We start from the raw sequence: 23801 nt of genomic DNA on the forward strand, positions 1-23801 counted from the left end.
TATTGCTGGTTATTAGGGGTAGTACTGAGTTGACTCGTTTTACAATTTGCTGAGTTGGGTCAGGTCCGTTGTTACAGTAAACCCGAGATAATACAAGGGAAAAATAAATAAATAAATAAAAGAAGGGGAAAAAAAACGAAAAAAAGAAGAACGAACGTTTCTCTGAAGAATCGTCGATCGGCTAGGCTACGATTAAAATCCAACATTGGCAGTTGGAATTGGACGACTGAAGAAGAAGTTGATTCGAGCGTAGGGGAATATGGGGAGAAATTGCAGGATTGTTTCTGTGATTCTCTCACTTCTGCTACTTTCCATGGCTCCGGAATCTCTCGCTTACAGACCCGGCGACATCGTACCCATGAGCAAAATGGGTCAATACCATTCTGTTCGTACACTCCTCTGTACATACATCTCTTCATCTATGCGCATAATTTTACAGATTTATCAGCTAAATGCCTTATTTTGTTTGTTTATTCATAATCTCTTTATTCCTATCTTCTGATTAATTGCAGTCGAGGACTGTTTGGCACGATATGATAGGAAAGCACTGTCCAATGTTTGCCGTTAATCGCGAGGTAAGTCGCCGCATACTCAGAGAAAAGCCTTTAATTTTCTTTTTATTCTCTAATTTCTGTGTTTGTTTTAGTTCTATTACTTGTATCTTGGTATTGATTTTATTTATAATTGTGTGTGTGCGTGTGTTTGGGTTGAGTGGTAATTTACTAGGAAATTTCTTACTGTAGGCCTTGATTCCAATCCCAAAGCCGACTGGTTACACTGGAGCTGATCCTTATAAACTGTGAGTGTTAGTGAAACATTCTTACTGTAATAAAGTTACTTTCTTTTATTTTCATTGAATTTAGTGGGATATATTCTGTTGCTTGGGTGCTAACTGTGATGTTGGAAATCAAGTTAACTTTGTAGTTATGTCTAGTTATTTGTAAAATCTTAAATTAAGTTCAAGCTAATAAAAGAACAAAAAACAAAAGTACAAATTTTCACCAAGCATTTCTACTAGAACACAAACTTTAGATGTGTGACTTTTTCTGGATTCTCGATTGTGCATGAATTTTTGTCTGAAATAGATGCATCTGTCAGTCAGTCGTTCACAATTTTTGCTAGTGCATCTGGTCCTCCCACTACTAGACAGCGATAATGAGTGATTTACATAGTGGAATCAGGTATATGAATTTGGATTTTTCTCTGGATGGAAATTTGAAGGAATATTAATTTGGAGGTGGACTCTCTATGAGCATCCAAGGGATTCCATAACATCATATTGTGTCATTTACAGTTTGAAGCTAAGATGAGCTAAGATGCTTTGTTTTGTTTGTTCCTTAATGAATGGCACGCACCCTACCACAATTGTTATCTTAATCATTATTCATTATTAATTGAGACCATGACTTTTGTTTTCTCAGAATGTAGTGATATACTGTTTATTTTCCATAAAAATAACAATGCTGTGATATCTACTCACCTTACTATGCATGAGTTTCTAGGTTTTTATTCTTTAAAAGTTGTGAATCATTTACATGCAGGTCCTTCCAAGTTGGAAGAGAGAAATTTTTTGTTCCATGGTTACTCGTGGTTAACCGAAAGAGTACTGAAGTCCCACTGATTGATATGCATTTGGTAAGGATTTTCTCCTACTGAGAAGTTTGTCTCATGATAAGTATCTTTGTTTGTTTACCACTTTACCTATATATTTATATACATATTTCTTGATTTTCTTCACTTTCTTCTAATCAGAACTATGTATGGCTCCCTTAGTGAAAATTTGAAATTCATTGCTTTAAATTCATGGTCATAATAAATTATTTCCATGTCCTGCACAGAGGTACTCAGGGGGTGATTTTCTTGGTGTCACTGCTAAAGTAATTGATATGCCTCACAGCTGTAAGTCAATCTTTTTCTTGTGTATGTCTTTATCATTTGTAGTCAGCAGGCTAAATCTTGAAGGCAATATAAGAAATCTACATCAACATTTCTCCCCTTGCCCAGCCATGCATCCCTTCCAGGGGTGAATATAAAGAGAGGAAGCTCTTTCCTTTCCTCATAATGGGATCTTTTTAGAAAATGTTGTAACTGCATACCTTCAGATTTGTGATCTTCTTACATGTTGTGTAGCTTTATCAAGAAGATTGCGTATGATGATGTTGTTTTGCTAAAACATCACTAATTAATTGACTTCCTAGTTGTAGCCTTTTAGGGGCTAATTATTCTTATCTTACTGTCTGGACAGATGTTGAATTTCATCCTGACATCGGTAAACAATTTTGGGATCCACAACATTGGCCAAAACATGTGCTTGTCAGATATACATGGTATGGATTTTGTTTCACCTACAGTACTATTCTTGAATCTGTTTGTTGGTACAACTTGGTACTCTGTAAACAATTTCAGTGACATTCTCTGGTTTTTTAGTAAAATGATAATGAATGATCACTAAGATGAAAAGTTTGTTTCATTAGCAACTAACTTTTCCTCTAAAAATTAGCTCATAAAGATCATGAATCCATCATCTATATGTTTGGTGAGTTCTCATCATTTGTTGTTTCGCCTCTGATTTAGATTTGCTACATTCTTCACATGGCCATATTTTATAATCCATATATGTTTTTCTTCACCATGGATGTGATATACTGCACTTTTTTTATGGGAGGCCTTTGTGTTTGAATTTAAAAGCAATTCTTCAAACCCGTTGAATCCTTTCCTGTTTTAAGAGATTCTCTTGGCTCCTGCATGGCTGCACTACTACCCAAAAAGAACCACAACCAGTTTTCTCAAATTTTCAAATTCGAATTGGATACTGCCTATGCTTATTTGCAAATAAAGAATTTGTTCTCCTGTTAGGATTTGCATGAAGCACATAACCATATTTTAAAAATTGAAAAGATCTCTCTTGATTAATACCTTTGGCTCTTGTTCTTAAATAATTGGATAAATCCTTACTAATAGTGAGCTTGGAAGATAGGTGTACTAGTTGCAGAGGAGTGGCTAGTGTAATTGTTATGTAAAGGTGGGGGATTATGTGGCATTAGAAGGGGAGATTGTAGAGAACATTGGAAGCTGGAAAGGAGGATGAAGTATGAGAAACAGTAGGCAGGGTGCCAATAGTCGTGTTTTTTTTTTTTTTTTTTTTTTTTTTTTTTTTGCTTTTGCTTTTTTTTTTTTTTTTTTTTTTTTTCCTTCAAATCTGCACAAGGAAATTTTCACCACTACTGTAAACTGTTTGGGGTTTGACTATGTTCCTTCTCCTTACATGAGTATTGATCTATGTTATGATGAGAGGCTAGATTATACTAATATTTAATTTAATTCGTTAGCTTTCAGCCTTCTGAGTTGCTTTATTACTATTTTTGGATGTATAATAGGGAAGAGCAGTCGGAGATAGATGTTGCTTCTGGATTTTATGTTCTTTTTGGATCAGGTACGGTTTACTTGTTTCCTGACCAGCAGGTTTGACAATTCATCGAAGACATTGAAGGAAATAGGAACAAAAAAGTGTGACCAAATTTGAACCCATTGTGGGCTCTTTGGAATAGCGTAAATGTTTTTTTTGGTGTCGTTCAAATACTCTAAACCTGAACAAATATATTTCTGTTTTGCTTATAAGCAGGGTTGATGCTGACATTTATTCTCTCAATCTATGTTTTGCAATCTTCTCGGGATAAATTAGCAAGGTATTCTGCTTTCCCCTTCCTCCTCGAACGAACACTGCTAGTAGTTATCTATTACAGAGTAGTGTATCTCCTTTGAACCATGAATCCTGTAAGACGTTCTGCTTCTGTAAGAACGTTCTTGTTTTGTTGTCGAGTCCTCACTTTTAATTCGTTTCGTTTTGCAGATTTGTAAAAGAGACCGTCGTCGAAAGCAGTGCGCCTGGCGGAGGAATGGCAAAAGTTGAGTGATGGAATTTTCAAAGTTCTCAAAGTCACATTTTCACCAACATATATTCAGGAGAGGTTGCACTCACAAACTTGTACCTTTAGAATTTTGTTCAGTTTGGATTGTCGTTTTAAACTGTGTTGTAGGGTTTTCGGAACGGGGAAAGAATTTTATAATAAAACTTACTCCATATAGATTTAAAAAAAATTAGGGAAAACTTGTAGTATCTTTGTCAATACCCTCTTGATTAAGTTCTTGCACATCACATTACAAAAGTCCGGTGCGCACTCTCGGTCTACCTCTCGAATAATAACTAACTGTGAGTTTTCCTCAAAACTTACCTAAGCTACCTTAAATACTTTGCTTTAAATTGAGCAAATACCAATTTTGGTCCCACGAGTATTAGTAAAATGACAGTTTTGGTTCACATGTTTAATTCTTGCCAATTTTCATTTACGACTATTGTTTTAGTATCAATTTTCATCCACAACTATTATTTTAGTGTCAAAATTCATCATGTCGGTTACTCATCTTTTCAGACATGTCGAAATCTAAAATTTTAAAGGATATTTTAGTCTTTTTCAACTTAAATTTCTAATTTGAGCATTAATAAAGGGATTTAAACTTTAAAATTAATCTCAATTCACAGTTATTTTTTCATCCTACCTTAATTTTAGGGGGAGAATTGCAGATTGGGATCGATCTTAGAGTTTAAATACCTTTATGCTTAAATTGGGATCTTAATTTTAAAAGGATGAAAATACCCTTAATAATTTCATATTTCAACATGTCTTAAACGAAAGTGTGACCGCCGCGATGTATGTTGGCATTGAAACAATAGTTGTGGATGAAAATTGGTATTAAACAATAGTCGTGGATGAAAATTGGTAGGAATTAAACATGTGGACCAAAACTGTCATTTTGTTAATACGTGGGACCAAAATTGGTATTTGCTGGTTTAAATTTTACCTAACTAATGTACTTTGCCATAAATGTGGCTTTGCACACGTTATTAGTTACTCTTTTGATCTCATTTTGTAATATTATACTTTATTAAAAACATTTGTTTTTAAAATAAAAAATCAGAAATGCTCATCCAAACTATCCAAAAATTTCAATAAATTCTTATTTAACAATTCTTAAAGAAGTAAAAATAGCATTTATATGTATGACATTGGCCAGTCCCGTGTCGGTGCTACCTCAATCAAATCTGCTCAAGTGTTCAACTCAATTAGGTTTGTAAAAATATATTTTTTTACGTTTTCAAATTTTCAATATTAATAAAAGGTAAATATATATTCTTAAAAAGTACAAATAATTTTATGAATTTGTATTTCTTAGTTGCGTTTTTATAATAATAATAATAATAATAATAATAATAATAATAATAATAATAATAATAATAATACATTTCACTTTTGATCCCGTGACTATTGTACATGTATCAAATTTGGTCATTAACTATTAATAATTTAAAATTAGGTGCATGACTTTGTAATTTGTATCACATATGATCATACCGTTCAATTTTACGATCAACTATTGTCTATTTTTTAAATTTCAACGAGAAAAATAATTTCTCCAACAATAATTGGCCAAAAATACTCTTTTAATTAGAACATATTATATTTTTTTTGTTGAAATTCTGACAATAGTTAGCCAAAACTTGGCCAAAAAATTAGATGACATGATTAAATGTGATACAAATTATATAGTCATGTATCTTATTTGAAAATATTAGTAATCAAGGACTACAAATTACACGGTCATGCACATAATTTGAAAATATTAATAATAGTTAATGACCAAATTTTTTACATATACAATAAACAATGGACCAAGAGCCAACATTTTTCTAATAATAATAATAATAATAATAATAATAATAATAATAATAATAATAATAATAATAATAATAATAATTATTATTATTATTATTATTATTATTATTATTATTATTATTATTATTATTATTATTATTATTATTATTATTATTATTATTGGAACTAAAAAAATTGGGCAGCAATTAAAAGTAGGATGAATTTGAAGACCGGAATTGATGTATAACCATACACTTCCAGAAAGTTCAACGGATGGACCCGACGGCTATTAAACGAGATGAAGCTCCGTCATGGCATAATGACATATTATATTAATTATCAAGTACGGTGAATCTTCAAATTATATTAATGTTGTCACCAACATGTGCATGTGTTCAAATATTATTAGCCATGTATCATATGTCACACTACAAGCCATCATAATTATATTCTATCAAGCTAAGTTTATAGGTAGGTTATGGAGAGTCCCGAAAGGTTTTCTTGATTTTATAATCATGTTAGTTAACAATCAATCAACGTATATAATCGTTCAAAACAGGCATGAATTTTTCTAGGAAGAATAACATTATTAGTAATGGTAAAAGTCGTGAATCCTGTATAAGTCATATTTCAAGATTTATATGCACGTAGAAACATTATATTGTTGAATACCTTGCCTCCTAATAAGAAACTAAATCCCTAAAATATGTTAATTGGTTACAAATTGATTATTGACCTATAATACAAGTTAGTTTAACAATCTCAGTAAACATGCATGTTTAGATCAACATTTAATTAAGAGTAAATACCCAAAATAGTCCCTCGACTATAGCTAAATTCACAAATTGGTCATTGACTTTCAATTTCAACCAATTAAGTCTTTAACTTTGCAATTTTAACACAATTTGGTCCTCTGTCTATTTGACCGTTTGTTGATTGTGATTTTTGAGGATATATATGTAATTTCATGGTCCATCGTCGATTTTTTAAGGTTCCAGTTGCATTTCCAGACCGCACTGTTACATTTGAATCCACTGTTGAAAGCAATCTACCAAATCTGGTCACCTTTCTTCATCCTCCCTTTGGACTCAATGTAGTTGAGTTTGTATTAGAGCGAAGAAGACCACGTGTTTCCGAACCGGTGCAACGTCATCCTGGAGGCCTCCACGTGCTCCAACGAGAGCTGCAGGTTCTTCTGGAGATTGTCGATGACGGCGCGACCGCCGGCGTTGATGCAGAAGTGTTCGAAGGCCTGTTTGAAGTCGGGAATGTAGGGTTTCCATATGGGATTGAAGATTTCCAGCCGATTAGGTGAAGAGGAAGAGGAACTGCTCCAACACCGGGAGAACGAGCGGGCCGATTGTGGTTATGTTGGAATTGAGGGCTTCGCCGACGGTCTTTTGAGAGGTTGGTTCCTGCTCGTAAACGCAGAGGTAGGTTTTGTCATCGGCGCCCTTGTGCAATGGACCATGAAATTACATATATATCCTCAAAGATCACAGTCAACAAACGGTCAAATAGATGGAGGATCAAATCGTGTCAAAATTACAAAGTTAAGGACTTAATTGGTTGAAATTTAAAGTCGGGGACTAATTTGTGAATTTAGCTATAGTCGAAGGACCATTTTGGGTATTTACTCTTTAATTGACTCATTATGTTATTCCTCAATCTATTTTTATTTTTTAGTACCTTAAGGTGCATATATACATGCATAAATTTGTACTATATATAAAGTGCATAACTTTGCACTTAAAATACTATAACAGTAAAAATAGACAATACCTTAAGGTGCATAATTTTAAACCTCTAAGTGCATAAATTTGCACTTAAAAAACTACAAAAATAAGGATAGGCAACTAACTTTGAATACTTTCTCTATTTACCGTGCAAATTTCTTATGTTCATAAATTTATACTTTTAAACCTAAAGGTGCATAACTTCAACCCTTTAAATGCATAAATTAATTTGTAGTGTAAAGTGCATAAATTTACAGTTAAAAGAGTATAACAATAGAGATAAATAGCTAACTTTGAATACTTGGTGCAAATTTATTATGTTATTATGTGTGATGTCTTACATATTGTATTTTATAACTACAATATGGTTTTTGCACCCTTCACAAAAGTTGATAACCACAAAAAATGTATTACATTTGCTGCTGGATTGTTATTGAGAAAGGACATTATTGATTCATACTATACGTTTGGTTGTTTGAAAACTTTAAGAATGCAATAGGTTCAGAGCCAAGAATAATTATTACTAATCATTATCTAATAATGAGAGTAGCAACTCAAGAGTTTTTAAGCAGGTTAGACATTGATTTTGCATGTAACATATCATGTGCAAAGTTGATGATTTTGCATGCGACATATCATGTTCAAATTAAAGTTGGTGAAAAGGTTGAGTACTATATATTGAGTAAGAATGAGAATTTTAGGAATAACACTGATAAATAAATCTTAAAAAGTAATGTATTAAATTAGTAATAATTAGTTAAACATCACACTGCATGTCTAACAGAATATCCAATATTCAAAATTTAAAATATTTTTAAACATCAACAATATAATACATGCTCCAATTTAGGTTTAAAATAGGTTGGCAAACTCGAGGATGCCAAACATCTTTCATGCTCAAAAAATTGTCTACTCCAACATCTTATGTTGACGTGGAAAATTTGAGTTCATGAACAATTCAAAGTCGTGCAATTAAACCAAAATTTACATATTATCTCAGTTAATATTGACGTGGTGGTTAATTTATTAAAAAAATCATTTTAAATTTATTTTAATAATTGAAAAAAAAAAAAAAAAAACACCCTTCACAACCTTTGTCTCCCGCTAGAGATCAGACGTAGAAAATGTATTTGTTTCTGGCCTGAAGACGAAGAGAAGGCTTTCATCTTCGGCCGGAAGAAAAAAGAGGGGAAGGGTTTTGGGGTGGGGGTGGGGGGGGGGGGGGAGGGTTAAAAATTATTTGACTTAAATTATTAAAATAAATTTTTTAATGAATTAACCGCCACCTCAACAATAATCGGAGAAAACATGTCAGTTCTGGTTTAATTGCATCATTTTGGGCTACTCTTGGACACATTTTTTTTTTTTTTTTGAGTTGAATGGTCTAATTGTAATTTCACATGTAATTTGATAAATTGTTTGACACTTATTTCTATATATAAAAAAAATAAAAATAATGAGGTGTATTTACAAATTTTTTTATTAAATATGTAAAAATTTTAATTGTCTACTACTAGTTTCATGAAAAAAAGTATAACACTAATAATTAAAAAAAAAATAAAAAACCTTGAAAAGTAATGCACTAAATTAGTAATCTTTAGTTAAACATCACAATGCATGTCTAACAAAATATTCAAAATTTAAAATATTTTTAAACATCAACAATAATACATGCTCCAATTTAGGTTTAAGATTGGTTGACAAATTTGAGGATGCCAAACATCTCTCATACTCAAAAATTAAATTAGTCTACTCATACATCTACCCCACATTCTTATTTGTTATATATCATAATTTGTTTTTTTTTTTTTAATTTAATTTAATTTTATTTTATATTCCTTGATACGGAGTAGAAGACAACGAGAAGTCGAGAAGTAGTGTTGGGGAATCTAGTATATATGTACTTGCATTATGTGTATCATATTGTAAAATAAGGATTAATGAATTTTGTAAGATTTTAAAATTTCGTCCAATTCTTTTTAAATGAGTTTCCAAACCCGAAAACACATTTCAAAACTTTTTCTTCCTTATGAAACATTCTAAATTTTTCTAGAAATTGTTAGTTTATAAACAAATGTCTTGAAAACGTTTCCGAATGAGTTTCTAATAAGACATAACATTTTTAAAATGGAAATTAAAAATACTATTATTTTAGAATTTCTGTGCATCGCAGTCTGCCTTTTTGTTAATATTATAGGCATAATGTAATATGCCCAAAATTTTAAAATTTTAGAATTTTTCTTTTATATATATATATATATATATATATATATATATATATATATATATATATATATATATATATATATATATATATATATATATAAAATATATTAATGGTGATTTTGTTGGGGAAATTAAATGAATTGTCAGTGTGATGATTTCCCTTTCCCACGTACCAGTCCCCAACATCACGGAATTAAATGTAGCAAATGCTTTCATGTATATATGTTATACGTACAAATAAAATTTGTATAATCATAACCTATGGCATTGACGACGACTGGTAGGGATGCTTTGATCTTAGCAGAAAGTAAAATGTCTGGCCACTTTAGTGGTTAGAGATTTTGATAACATTAGAATAGTAGCATTTTCGAAAAAAAAAATTATATAATAATTTCTAAACCATAAGATCGAACTTCAGTGGAGGCGTTGTTAATTTTTTGTGTTTCATTAAGTTGAGAAAGTATATTTGAATAGATACTACAAGGTAATAGAGTTATTAGCATTCAAAAAAAAATTATATAACAATCCCTAAGTATATTTGAATAGATACTACAAGGTAATAGAGTCATTAATTCTGAGTATATAGTTTATTCATTATGAATACACATACACAACGAACTGTCATAAGCCAACACAAAGTACTAGTAACCGGTGTGGATATATACTTCACTAATTCTGGATATATAGTTCATTAATTCTGAATATATAATTCATTAATTTTGGATATATAGTTCAAATTATGCACAGCATAACGCCGTTAACGGCAATCGACAATGATTTTTTATTTTATTTTATTTTTAAGTCAGACAACATCATTTTTAATCAAAACGACGCCATTTTGCAACCGTGTACACCATGCAAATGGCGTAATTTGCGTACAATGACTCGTTGAGTCTGGTGGCCAAACGTATGCTGCAAAATCACATTCTAGTTTCGAAAGGGTACGTGTTATAAGTTTAGTTGAAAGTTTTATTCTTTGCGTGTAGGTATAGAGATTGAGATTTATTATACTCGAAACAACTCCATACAAGTTAGTCATAATTAGTTTCATAAAATTTTAAATTTGAGTCTTTATATGAGCTGTTTATTGGTCTTCTTGGTCAGACTGTTAATTTGAACTGGTCAAGTATGGATAACCAATGTTGTAAAAATTGACCTAGGCCTCCTAAGCCAGGGCGATTTCTGCCCTAGGCGACTTCTAGTTGTTAGACCAACTAACTGGCCGACTAGGCACCCTAGGCGCCGACTTGGCCGAGTTGATCTGAGCGCCTAATTAACTCGACTGAGTGTTTTTTTTTTCATACTCGGTACTCCTCTTCTATATTTCACTAGCCATGTACTCAATTAATCATCTAACATATATATGCAGTTGACTAGTTTGGGATCGGAGATTATAACAGTCTAATAACTGCTAGTCCTGAGTGAGGGGAGACATTATGAACAACTAAAGCTAGTTTACTTCATTATGGTTCATTCTTTGCTAGTTAGGATCACAAAGCGAGTTGCATGCGCTATATATTCACTAACTATGAACTTCGTGTTTCCTCAAGTGTACGTGTTGCACATGCTACTATGACTCAATCATTATATTGTGGACGTACTATGCATGATTCATTTTGTAAGATGATACACTAACAAAATTTATTTTTAGTATATTAAAAGTTCAATTTTAATATATCGAATGCTTTTTTTGAAGATTTATGTTTAAATATTCTTATAAGTATAGTATTTAAAAATGAATTTTATTATATTAAAAAGTACCCCCTCCCTCATTTTATCTGTCTACTTACTGTTCATTGGTCAAACTAACTCTTTGTTCTTTGTTTATTATTTTTAGTATTCTTTACTTATTTTTAAATTTAATTTGTTGTGTTTAATAGTATTTTTAATGTAGTTTCTAACTATATAAATTTTGTATACTAATACTAAACTTAATATTATGAAAAATTAGATTAAAAATAACTTCACTCAAACTTCGTTAATCGAATTAAACAGACACATAAAATGTGATGGAATTAGTAACATTTATTGATGTATTATGGTCCAAGATATAATTTGGTGCTATGGCTATTCGATGCAACGACAGGAGAACATCAAAATCTATGCCTATTCGATGGAACTAATATAGGGTGTGTTTGGTTCGCACATAGGAATCGGAATTGGAATGGGTATCAAATACTTGGTAATGGTAATGGATTTTAGTGAAAGTATTTAACATGTTTGGTAGTAGGGTGGAATGGAAATAGTTACTAATAATAGTGCTTGTAAATGAATAAGGGAATGAAACCCTTATTTTATTTGGGTATGGGTTTTTCAATTGATGGGATATTCGAAACCCATAGTAGTGTTATGCAAACCTATCAACCAAACAACAACAATCACTTTCATACTCATTCCTATAGGCAAAACCCACCAACCAAACACACCCATACTACGTACTCAACTACTAGGTCTATAACCTATGATGAACCTAGCTCCGGTCTCTAGAGTTTGGTCTGGGTCGACACTCATATATATGTCCTGTAACATTATTTATTTTTCACTATATAAAGCTCTTGAATAATGTAGAGTACATATAAGTGTCTGAACCAAAGTTAATGCATAATGGCAACTTCCCATTTCTATCCACCCAGAATGAAGCAGTGTATAGTAGATCTGATTCTTTGATTGGTCCAACACCACCAATAATTTTTTTTAATAATCCAAATTTCTCAATAACGTCAAACTATATCTTGAACTCCATGAACCCATTACAAGTTCATAAAAAATAAATTGATTCAATCTAGCTTATGCTAATTTGATTAATCCAAATACTAACTATTTTTTTTTATATAACCCAAATTTCTAAACTTCATCAAACTATATTTGGAGTCTCATGAACTCGTCCCGAGCTCATGGAGAAATAAATTAAGCCCATCTTGCTTATATTAGCTAGCACAAGGAGGTCAACCTAAACTCAAAGTGATAGGAATCAAATCCTACACACTCAAATTTCCCTCTATATAAACTCCACTTTCTCCCAGGCTTCAACACGCATACTAGGCTACACTGTTACATAAACACACACATATATATATCCACCGTTTATCTAGAAGAAGCTAGAACTCAACCACATAGCAGTAATGGCGGCAAAGCTTGCATGCATGGTAGTTGTGTGCATGGTGGTGGCGGCGCCGAGTGCGGAGGCCGCCATTTTTTGCGGCCCCTTGGTGGCGAAGCTGAGCCCATGCCTTAGATATATGCGGGGTGAGACCAAAGGACATCCCCCCGCCGCTTGCTGTGGCGTCATTAAGTCTATCAAAAGCGCCGCTACCTCCACCGCCGACCGCCAGGCTGCCTGCAAGTGCTGGACAGTGTTGCTCGAAACCTATCCACTCCTCGACCGGGGCCTCACCAACGGCCTCCCCGGCAAGTGCGGCGTTAATATGGGCTACCCTGTCGATATTGGCTACCCCACCATTGACTGCAACAAGTAAAATTTACAAACTTCATTAGATGTTTTTTTTTTAGTTGCCAGGAAACCCGTAACACACTACTGAGAGTGTGCACGGAGTAAACCTGACTTGTAACTTTAACTGATAAAGGATTACAAGAAATAAACTAACCTCAAAGACTACTAAATACAGCTGTTCTGACCGCGAATCAAACTTGTAACTTTATTGTTACTAAGTTGTCATGACGAACTTGTGTGGATTGCCCCTACAAATCCATATGTTTATAATATCCTAGATTTCAAGCTATTAATGAATGGATAGCTTATAACAAAAATGTGTTTTTTTTTTAATTTGGTTGATATTGTGGTGCAGGGTTCACTGAGCTAGCTAGCTGCTAGCTAGGCTGACGGCGGAGAGAAGACGCCGTGTTAAATATGGTGGCAATGCTATTATGATGAGGAATAATAAATAAGACGGGACTGCCTTTCCCAGTTAGGAATGCCGTTTGTTAGGGTTCCATCTTTGTATTAATTACAATGCAGTACGTACAATTCTCTGTACCCTAGTATTGGAGTGTTGTATTTACTTGCTTAATTATATTTGTACTAGCCTGGCACGCGATATGCTTAATGCAAAGGGGAAAATAGATGTCCAATAGAGATAAAAGTAGTTGGATGTCTAACAAAGACCGAATAAAGTAAATGGTTGTATATAATTAATCAATGGTTGAATGTAATAATGATATGTGATTATGCATGTATTGATACTTGTTGATACATAGAATTAGGGGAAAAAACAATTAATTATATATAGTCAAAAATTTAGAATATAAGATTAGTGAGGAGGTTTGGGTTATATGTATGCGCACACAAGGATTTAATAGACATGGAATAGTGCATATGAGTTGGTGTATAATAGAATGGCTAAAAAAAGAAAGAGTTTTAATTTACCAATGTGCTTTTAAATGTCGGTGGTTGAATTTTAGTCTCTAGTTTTTCGAAGGTTTTGATAAAAGGTTGTGTTAGTGAGTGTTATTATTTTCTATAGTATATAGTTATATTATGTGGCTCAGGTTTAATTGACTTAGGATTCTCTATTAGACAGGAGAGTCTTTCGTTAATTATCTTTTAATACTTTGTAATCGTTTCTGTTACAACTAATGAATCAAATTTGAATTCTAATCTGGTATCAGTAGATAGGTTACGATCATCTTGTTTCTCTCTACCTTACCTAAACAATCTCCACCGGAAAACAAAACGTCGAAACCATGTCGCAGTCATCGGAACGCACCGTCTCCGCCGGCGGCTCTCCCTCACCGGCGACCGCCAATCCATTGGCCGGTGCCCATCACCATGTTTCCATGAAACTTAATAGCCGCAACTTCCTCTTCTGGAAGACTCAGTTGGTCCCTTTCTTGAGGGGGCAGGACCTACTGGGGTATGTGGATGGCTCAACGCCATGTCCACCGGCGACAGTCGCAGCAGCCTCGGATTCCGGCTCAGGCACAACGCCGGCGACAGGGATGGTTCCGAACCCAGCGCATAAGGCTTGGGTGCTCCAAGACCAATCGATTTTATCGATGCTTATTTCGTCCATGTCCGACGAGGTGTTACACTTGGCCGTCGGACAGGAAACTGCAGCCGAGGTGTGGTCGTCCATCGTCACGGCGCTCGGCTCCTCCACGCAAGCAAGGTGCCTTAGTCTACTCGGCAAATTCCAGTCGCTAAGGCAAGGGAATCTCTCCACCGCCGAGTACTTGGGGCGGGCAGAGGTGCCCGTGGAGGCGTTAACTCAAGCTGGTCGTCCCCTTTCTTCATCGGAGTAGATGCTGTACGTTCTGAGAGGCCTGAGACAGGATCTGCGCGTCATGGCGGCATCCTTAACCGCTACCACCAACACGGTGTCTCTGCCGCAGCTCGCAGACTTCCTGAGTGCCCAGGAGTTCATAATCTCCGATGAATACTCCGTTGGCGACAATGGCGGGCAGCATACGGCGATGTACGCTGGCCGAGGACGGGGCTCCAACAACGACGGTGGTCGGCAGTCCGGCAGTGGGCAACACTAGAGAGGAGGCCGGAACAGTAACGGCCGCAATGGACGGGGCAGAGGCGGTCGGAATAGCCGCGGTCCTCCGAGATGTCAAATTTGTCGCGCTCAAGGACACACGGCGGTTTATTGCTTTAAGCGATATACGACGCAACCCCCGGCGGAAGCACATGTCGCCACTGCCACCGACGAGCTCCCTATGACGCCGTCGGCAGCCTCACCGGACGGGTGGTACCCCGACACCGGCGCCACCGCCCACGCCACGCCAGATGCTAACATGATGTCCCGCTCCGATGAATACACCGGCCCCGATGTCCTACGAGTCGGGAACGGCGCAGGTTTGGCTATCTCACGCGTCGGTCATGCATCGATCCCGTCCGTGTCAAAACCCCTAAATTTGTCTAATGTATTGCATGTCCCGAGTTTGTCTGTCCCGTTACTTTCTGTAAATAAATTCACTAAAGAAAACAGCGTTTACTTTGAATTTCATAACGACTGTTTTATTGTGAAGGATTCCAAAACCAGGGCAACTCTGCTTAAAGGGCCAACCTCCGGGGGATTGTACAAGCTTCCACTTTCCCGTACTCAGTTTGCGTTCGTCAGTTCCCGGGCCACTTCAGATATTTGGCACCGCAGGCTAGGTCATCCGCACGGTGTCATTCAGAGTCACATTCTCAAGAACTGTCCAGTGTCACCAAATAACCAAAAGTCGTCCCAATCTTGCACAGCTTGTCACCTCGGCAAGGCGTCGCGTTTTAAATTAGATAGGGTTTATAATTCCAGTCTAAATGTCTTAGATTTGATCTTTACTGATGTATGGGGCCCGGCTCTAGTAGTCTCTAGTACTGGTTTTCGCTATTTCTTATTGTTTGTAGACGATTACTCCCGGTTCTGCTGGTTTTATCCGTTACGGGTAAAATCAGACGTTTATAAAAGTTTTGAGTTGTTTCGTGTGCTGGTAGAGCGACAATTCTCGCGCTCTATCAAAAATATACAATCCGATCTAGGGGGTGAGTATCAAAAACTACACAAAATGTTTCAAACCCTAGGTATTAATCACCGACAATCATGTGCTTACACACATGAGCAAAATGGACGAGTAGAGCGCCGTAACAGACACATCGTCGAAACGGGTCTTGCTTTACTCGCCGAAGGATCGGTACCGATGGAATATTGGTATTTTGCCTTCGAGACTGCAACATGTCTCATTAACTATCTCCCAACTCCGGTGTTAAACTTTGAAAGTCCCTACTCGCGTCTATACAAAGTGTCTCCTCCATACACGTTTCTTTGAATATTTGGGTGCCGGTGTTATCCTTATCTACGGCCTTATAATCGCCACAAGATAGAATACCGCTCGGCACCCTGTGTCTTCTTAGGTTACCCCCCATCCTTTAGGGGATATAGATGCATGGATCGGTCGTCTGGGAAAGTTTATATCTGTCGTCATGTCCGGTTCGACGAGACAGTATTCCCGTTTGCTACGGAAATACCCGCCCCGTCTACACCGCAAGATGCATCACCGTGGGCATCCGGGCCTATAGTCCCACGACTTGCCCCGATGGTCCCGCAATCCAGCAGCACTCAGGAGACCTCAGAGTCTGAACCAGTGCCGCTTGCTCAGGAGCCCGCTCCCTTAGCCATTACCCGACCACCCCGTGTCAGGGCTAAGCGACGGCGAACCGAACCTCAAGATCGAGGGCATGTTATGCGGCTCCGTCATCAGACGAGGGGCACAGATGAGCAATTTCAGGCTCTACATATCACTACTGACCCAACTTGTTATTCCCAGGCTATAGGGCATCCACAATGGCGTGAAGCCATGGATCAGGAGTTTAATGCGCTCCTTCACAACAACACTTGGCGACTGGTTGCTCCTGAACCCCACATGAATGTTATCAGCTGCAAGTGGGTGTTCCGAACCAAGCGCACCGCTGACGGCTCAGTCGAGCGCTACAAGGCCCGTCTGGTAGCCAAGGGCTTTAACCAGGTTGCAGGCGAGGATTTCTTTGACACTTACAGTCCTGTAGTCAAACCGACTACAGTCCGGCTCCTGTTCTCTCTTGCTATCTCTTCTAACTGGACGATGCGTCAGTTAGATGTCCATAATGCTTTTCTAAATGGACACCTAGCCGAGACTGTTTATATGAAGCAGCCGCCAGGCTATGAAGATCCGACGCACCCGGATCACGTCTGCCACTTGCAGCGCTCTCTTTATGGATTAAAACAGGCCCCACGGGCCTGGTTTAAGAGGCTTCACGACTTCTTAATTCTTACAGGGTTCCAGTCATCCAAAACTGATGTCTCGCTCTTCCACTACACGACAGGCTCATCACGGGTGTTTCTACTTGTGTATGTAGACGACATCATCATGATGGGGAATGATGTTGTGCTCATTAACACCTTGTTGCAAAAGCTTGCCACCACTTTTAAAATTCGTGATCTAGGAAACCCGGGATTCTTCCTAGGGATTGAGACCATTTCGGCTGAAGGCGGTTTAATTTTGTCTCAGAGGCGGTATATGACAGATCTTCTCAACTGCGCCGGGATGCTTGATTGTAAACCCCTTACTACACCTGCCGCTGTCTCCTCACCAGCGGTTCCTACATCGACTCCGTATGAAAATCCGACGCAGTACAGGCGCATTGTAGGGGCTCTACAGTATTTGACGATCACAAGGCCAGACTTATCTTATTCAGTCAACCGACTATGCCAGTTTATGCATACTCCGACAGATGAACACTGGAGTTTAGCCAAACGAGTGTTGCGCTACATTAAGGGTACTATCAGCTACGGCTTACGAATAGCTCCTTCCATGTCCACGACTATCCAGGCTTTCTCAGACTCAGACTGGGCTGGTTGCCCGATCGACAGGAAGAGCACAAGCGGGTATGCTGTTTTTCTTGGAACCAACCTGATTTCATGGCTCTCCAGGAAACAACGAACAGTAGCACGATCTTCCACAGAAGCAGAGTATAAAGCTCTGGCCGATGTCTCTGCAGAAGTTACTTGGGTGGTCTCTTTACTCCGGGAACTCGGACTACACTCCTCTCAACCAGCTACTCTCTGGTGCGACAACCTTGGCGCTACTTATCTATGCGCAAATCCGGTTTTTCATGCCCGGACGAAACATGTTGAGATTGACTACCATTTCGTCCGTGACAAGGTTGCCTCAGGAGACTTCGTAGTTAACTATGTCTCGACCAGAGATCAGCTCGCAGACATCTTCACCAAGCCGCTCACAGGGCCCAGGTTCACGCTTCTTCGAGACAAGCTCAATGTTGTCTCACACCACCCTTGAGCTTGAGGGGGTGTGTTAGTGAGTGTTATTATTTTCTATAGTATATAGTTATATTATGTGGCTCAGGTTTAATTGACTTAGGATTCTCTATTAGACAGGAGAGTCTTTCGTTAATTATCTTTTAATACTTTGTAATCGTTTCTGTTACAACTAATGAATCAAATTTGAATTCTAATCGGTTGTACATCAATATTTTATATATGTGTGGGAGTAAAAATTAGGAGTATAAAATAGTAGTATACATACTATTTATAAAAAAGATACTGGCCGTGTTTGGTAAAAAATTGACCTATAGGCTAATTTTGGCTTATTTGACCACTATTAATTGTTTGATTTAGTTAAAATATCAATATAAATGTTAGATTAATTAGCTTTTTGCAACTCCAAAAAGACTAAAATTCAAAAAGCTACTCCAAGCAACTTTTTCAATTAGCTTTTTGAGAAAATAAATTATACCAACCAACTATCAACTAACAGCTAATTTACCAAACACTTTTTTACAATCAGCTAAAGTTATCAACTATTTATACCCTCAAATTAACATAATCAGCTAACAGCTAACAACTATCAGCTAACCGCCATTTTACCTATGGACGCAAATTTTGCATTTGTAAAATGGCGAGACGTTGAAAATTGATGTGGATATGATTACAGGGAGCAAGTTGAACAGAGTATGGTTCGAGTATGCGCTGCATTAGGAATTAAATTTGGTACATTAAAAAATATGTTTCGTTTTCTGTACATTTGGTGATGCAGTCAACAAATATTGAAGAGATTTTATAAAATACGAGTACTAACAATGGTGGGCTTTTGAATACCTAAAAGTGACGCTTGTTGGGGTATGGAGTGCATTTAATGCACGTTTATCAATAATCACATTGAACTGCGAAGAATAATTGATTGTTTCTCTTAAAAAGAGTTTTTGATTATTTCATTGGTTATCCTAAATGCTAAATTTCAGGAGCAAAAAAAAATAACTGTTCATCTTCTTGATTGAGTGAAGAGGGTTATGTTTATCAAACCAACGACGAATCTAAATTTTAAGGTCCTTCCTAGTAAGTTAGTGGACTTCATTGCGGACGAGAATCAAGCGGAGAAACCTGAAATCGTAAAGGAAGTGATTGACCGTCTGAAGTATTCAGGGCTTTATGTCTATCTAACCAAGTCGCTAGACGGGTTTTTCCAATCCGCGGTGACACAGTTTTACGAAACAGCTAGCACTGTTGGAGATAAGATTAAAGCGGTTGGCAATGGGAACATGGTTACTGTAACATCGACAGAACTTGGTCGAATCGGATTGCCTTGTGAAGGGCATGTGAATTTGGATATTGAACCTGTACATGCTCAGTGGCTATGGTCGAAAATAGCTCGACTGGGTTATCTAATCGACTTCCAAGCGAAATTTTTTTTTTTTTTTGAAAATAGACATGCAGGGCTTATTTGAGATAGTGACTCTTTGCGTTGATGGGAGAGCGGGAAATCTGGATGGATTAACTTATAAGAAAGCAAGAGCGGTGGAAGTTATTCTGAGAAAAGAAAAGGCAAATTGGGCACGTCATATTTTTAAGAGGATGGTCGAAGTCATCCGGAATGTTCAAGGAGTAAAACATGCAAAAGTATGTAGTTTTGGAATCATGATTTCTTACACATGCTAGAGTGTCATGATAATGACATTGGCGATAAAGACTTCAAATTAAGTAAATCTTAATTCCTCTTTAGGGCCGATAAGTAAAAGACATCAGTTATTCAAAAGATGTGTCGTCGTGCTCGTAATGCTTTAAGAATATTGAAACGGACGATGCAAAACGATATTGTAACGATGTCGCCGTTGTGCTCATAATTTAAAGGTAGTTAAATTAAATAAGCATGTAAAACAATGGATTCATATCTTTATATGTCACTTTTAGTATACATCGAACACTTATTTTTGAAGATTTATGTTTAAATATTTTTGAAGTGTAGTATTTAAAACTGAATTTTAGTATATTAAAAAGTAACAATGTATTATGGTCCAAGATATAATTTGCTGCTATGGTTAGCTGGGATGTATAAATCCAGTGGTACGGTTTTTGGATCCATGCAGCGACAGGAGAACGTCAAATCGCAATGGGCAGGTTTTGGCTCTTACTTGCGCCAATTATTATGGAACCCAACCCCCAATATGAAACCAAATTAAAGCAAGCATACGTGATATGATCTCAAAGGTGGACATATATCAAACTCTCTTCTAAATCTGACACCTAGCTATTTACGTTGGTGGGGTATGCAGTATGCTGCCGTCTAATTAAGAGATGGACCCCCTCAACGATATCGTCTAATATTTCAGAAAATATAATCTTATGTAGAACAGTAAAAGAGAGAGGGAGATTTAGGTCTTTTCACAAAGATATTAATTTTTGTCAGATGTATAGACCCCATCAAATTATGAAACTAATTCTTGGGCTTGCATGGACAGCTCAACTGGTTATAAAAGTTAAAGTTTGAAAGAATGACTAGGGATCGATTCTTACTAGCGGCAGTGTCAAGTTGAGATTCGTTTTTTTTTTGGAAAGAATGAATTATTCCATTTAGAGTTTTTTTTTTTTTTTTTCTTAGTCACATCTACAAAAATTCTTCAAAATTTATGTCTATTTGATGGAACTAATGTACTACTCGACTACTAGGTCTAGTACAGTTGTTACAAGGTGGTATAGTAGCTAGGGTGCCTAGCCAGGATTCTTATTACCTATGTTGAAACTAGCTCCGGTGTCTAGAGTTAGGTCTGGGTCGACACTCATATGTCCTGTCACATTTATTTTTCCCTACATAAACCTAATGAATAATGTAGAGTACATATAAGTGTCTGAACCAAAGTTAATGTGTAATGGGCAATGGCAACTTGCCATCTCTATCCACCCAGAATGAAGCAGTGTATAGTAGATCTGATTCTTTGATTGGTTGAACTCTAACACAACCACCAACTAACTTTTACTTTTTTTTAATAATCCAAATTTCTCGACTTCTTTGTCAAACTATATCTTAAACTCCAGGAACGTAACCTACTACAAGCTCATAAGAAAAAAAATTGAGTCAATCTAGCTTATGCTAGGTTTGTTTGTGGAAATAATCAAACCTCACCTTATAGCTGAAAGCAAGTTTTAAGTGGAGCTTCTCATCCGTTAGACTAGTGTAATGGGCACCAACTAATTTGTTTAACCCAAACACCAACTAATTTCTTTTATATAACCCAAATTTCTGAACTTCGTCAAACTATATCTGAGGTCCCATGAACCTACCCTTAGCCCATAGAGAAATAAATTGAGTCAATTTAACTTATACTAACACAATAAGGCGAACCTAAACTCAAACTCCTATTCATGATAGGAATCAAACCCTACTCGTCACTGAAAGCAAGTCTTTAAGTGACACTTCTCTTCTCGTACACCAGCCAGGGTCATGGGCATTAACTAAATTTTCTCACTGCCCATCTTACATACCCACCCTACAACACATGCAGTTCACACTCAAATCTCCCTCTATATAAACCCCACTTTCTCCAAGGCTTCAACACACAACACAAACACACATACTAGGCTACACTGTTACATATACACACATATATATCCAGCGTTTATCTTGAAGAAGCTAGAACTTATTAACCACATAGCAGTAATGGCGGCAAAGCTTGCGGTGAAGGTTGCATGCATGGTGGTTGTGTGCATGGTGGTGGCGGCGCCGAGTGCGGAGGCCGCCATTGTGTGCGGCGCCTTGGTGGGGAAGCTGACCCCATGCCTTAGTTATGTGCAGGGTAAGGCCAAAGGACAGCCCCCCGCCGCTTGCTGTGGCGCCATTAAGTCCGTCAACAGCGCCGCTTCCTCCACCGCCGACCGTCAGGCTGCCTGCAAGTGCTTGAAACAGATGGCCGGAAACTATCCAGGCATGAACATTGGCGCCGCCGCCAGCATCCCCGGCAAGTGCGGCGTCAATATTGGCTACCCCATCAGCACCTCCGTTGACTGCAACAAGTAAAATTTACAAACTTCATTACATGTTTATATATATATATATATATATATATATATATATATTTATTTGCGAGGAAAACTCGCAGCAGACTCTGAGAGTGTGCATGGGGTAAATCTGACTTGTGACTTTATTAACTAGTAAAGGATTACAATAAATAAACTAGCCTCAAACCAGCTCAAAGATCAATAGGTACCACTGTTCTGACCGCGAGTCAAACTTATAACTTTATGATTACTAAGTTGTCCTGAAGAACTTGTGTGGGTTGCACCCACAAATCCATATGTTTATGACCCTATTTGGTAAATGCCTAAATGGCAGTTATCTTATTGAGTTAATTAGATGGTATAACTAGTTGATAACATTAGTTGACTATTAAAAGATGTGGGTAAATTAGCTGTTAGCTGATAGCTGTTTGATATAATTTTTTTTTTCTCAAAAAATTAATTGAAAAAGTTGATTTGAGCAGTTTTTTAAATTTTAACATTTTGGAGTTAATTTTTTTAACCAAAGCAAATAATCAATAATAGTCAAATAAGCTAAAATTGGTTTATAGGTTAATATTTTATCTAACAGGGCCTATAAATAATATCCTAGATTTGAAGCTATTAATGAATGGATAGCTTAGAACAATAATGTGGTTTTTTGGTTGATATTGTGGTGCAGGGTTCACTGAGCTAGCTAGCTAGCTAGGCTGACGGCGGAGAGAAGACGCCGTGTTAAATATGGTGGTAATGCTAGTATGATGAGGAATAATAAATAAGACGGGACTGCGTTCCCCGTTAGGAATGCCGTTTGTTAGGGTTTCATCTTTGTATTAATTACCAGTGCAGTATGGTTGTGCAGTACCTACAATTCTCTGTACCCTAGTATTGGAGTGTTGTATTTAATTACTTGCTTAATTATATTTGTATTTCTATAATGCATGCATGATGTATGTTCTTCTTTTTCAATTTCTGCTTGTTATTTCCAATATTTACTTACGTACTTTACGATAGATCAACCCGATATATAATGCTTATATTTTATTATTATATAATCCGGAATTTTAGCGTGCATGCCTCAAAATATTTCAGATTCACCAATGTATGTACATTAATACGTACATATACAAACCAGATTAAAGGCAAAAAAAACACATAAGGAATATTTGGTAAATAGCTCTTAGCTGATTGAGTTAGTAGATTTAGCTAGTTGATATCATTAACTAATTGTAAATAGATGTTTAGTAAATTAGTTGTTAGTTGATAACTGATTACATGCAAAATAACTTTCTTAATAAGTTGATCGAAAAAACTGTATTGAGCAACTTTTTCTATTTTAGCATTTTGGAGCAATAAGCTGT

At 36.5% G+C, this 23801-nt stretch overlaps 3 protein-coding genes across 4 annotated transcripts; all 3 read left to right on the forward strand.

Moving 5' to 3' along the window:
- The first annotated feature begins 113 nt into the window (after nt 1-113).
- On the forward strand, nt 114-4117 carry LOC109158641. 2 transcript variants are annotated; one of them, XM_019306529.1, is made up of 9 exons: nt 114-385; nt 513-575; nt 744-799; nt 1542-1635; nt 1839-1899; nt 2246-2327; nt 3378-3433; nt 3623-3686; nt 3851-4117. In XM_019306529.1, the coding sequence occupies exons 1-9, from the start codon at nt 260-262 to the stop codon at nt 3912-3914; spliced, it is 666 nt and encodes a 221-aa protein (XP_019162074.1). In that variant the 5' UTR covers nt 114-259; the 3' UTR covers nt 3915-4117. The 2 variants fall into 2 exon arrangements, with proteins under 2 accessions (XP_019162074.1, XP_019162075.1); XM_019306530.1 differs by having other exon boundaries at nt 293-401.
- Nucleotides 4118-12650: 8533 nt separating this feature from the next.
- LOC109159147 (non-specific lipid-transfer protein-like) lies at nt 12651-13712 on the forward strand. The gene is made up of 2 exons (XM_019307185.1): nt 12651-13145; nt 13480-13712. Exons 1-2 carry the CDS (start codon nt 12796-12798, stop codon nt 13487-13489), a joined length of 360 nt encoding a protein of 119 aa, XP_019162730.1. The 5' UTR covers nt 12651-12795; the 3' UTR covers nt 13490-13712.
- Nucleotides 13713-21989: 8277 nt separating this feature from the next.
- On the forward strand, nt 21990-23409 carry LOC109159146 (non-specific lipid-transfer protein-like). The gene is made up of 2 exons (XM_019307184.1): nt 21990-22458; nt 23123-23409. The coding sequence occupies exons 1-2, from the start codon at nt 22106-22108 to the stop codon at nt 23130-23132; spliced, it is 363 nt and encodes a 120-aa protein (XP_019162729.1). The 5' UTR covers nt 21990-22105; the 3' UTR covers nt 23133-23409.
- Nucleotides 23410-23801: the final 392 nt, after the last annotated feature.

The sequence above is a fragment of the Ipomoea nil genome, unplaced genomic scaffold (assembly GCF_001879475.1).
Source record: "Ipomoea nil cultivar Tokyo-kokei standard unplaced genomic scaffold, Asagao_1.1 scaffold2826, whole genome shotgun sequence".
In the NCBI taxonomy this organism is placed as follows: Eukaryota; Viridiplantae; Streptophyta; class Magnoliopsida; order Solanales; family Convolvulaceae; genus Ipomoea; species Ipomoea nil.

What these genes read in the sequence shown, in the direction of transcription:
- LOC109159146 (XM_019307184.1), top strand. Translation starts at nt 22,106, where the DNA reads ATGGCGGCAAAGCTTGCGGTGAAGGTTGCATGCATGGTGGTTGTGTGC.
- LOC109159147 (XM_019307185.1), top strand. Translation starts at nt 12,796, where the DNA reads ATGGCGGCAAAGCTTGCATGCATGGTAGTTGTGTGCATGGTGGTGGCG.
- LOC109158641 (XM_019306529.1), top strand. Translation starts at nt 260, where the DNA reads ATGGGGAGAAATTGCAGGATTGTTTCTGTGATTCTCTCACTTCTGCTA. An exon ending in AATTGATATGCCTCACAGCT is followed by an intron (nt 1,900 to 2,245) that starts GTAAGTCAATCT and finishes CTGTCTGGACAG; the next exon opens with ATGTTGAATTTCATCCTGAC. An exon ending in TCTCGGGATAAATTAGCAAG is followed by an intron (nt 3,687 to 3,850) that starts GTATTCTGCTTT and finishes TTCGTTTTGCAG; the next exon opens with ATTTGTAAAAGAGACCGTCG.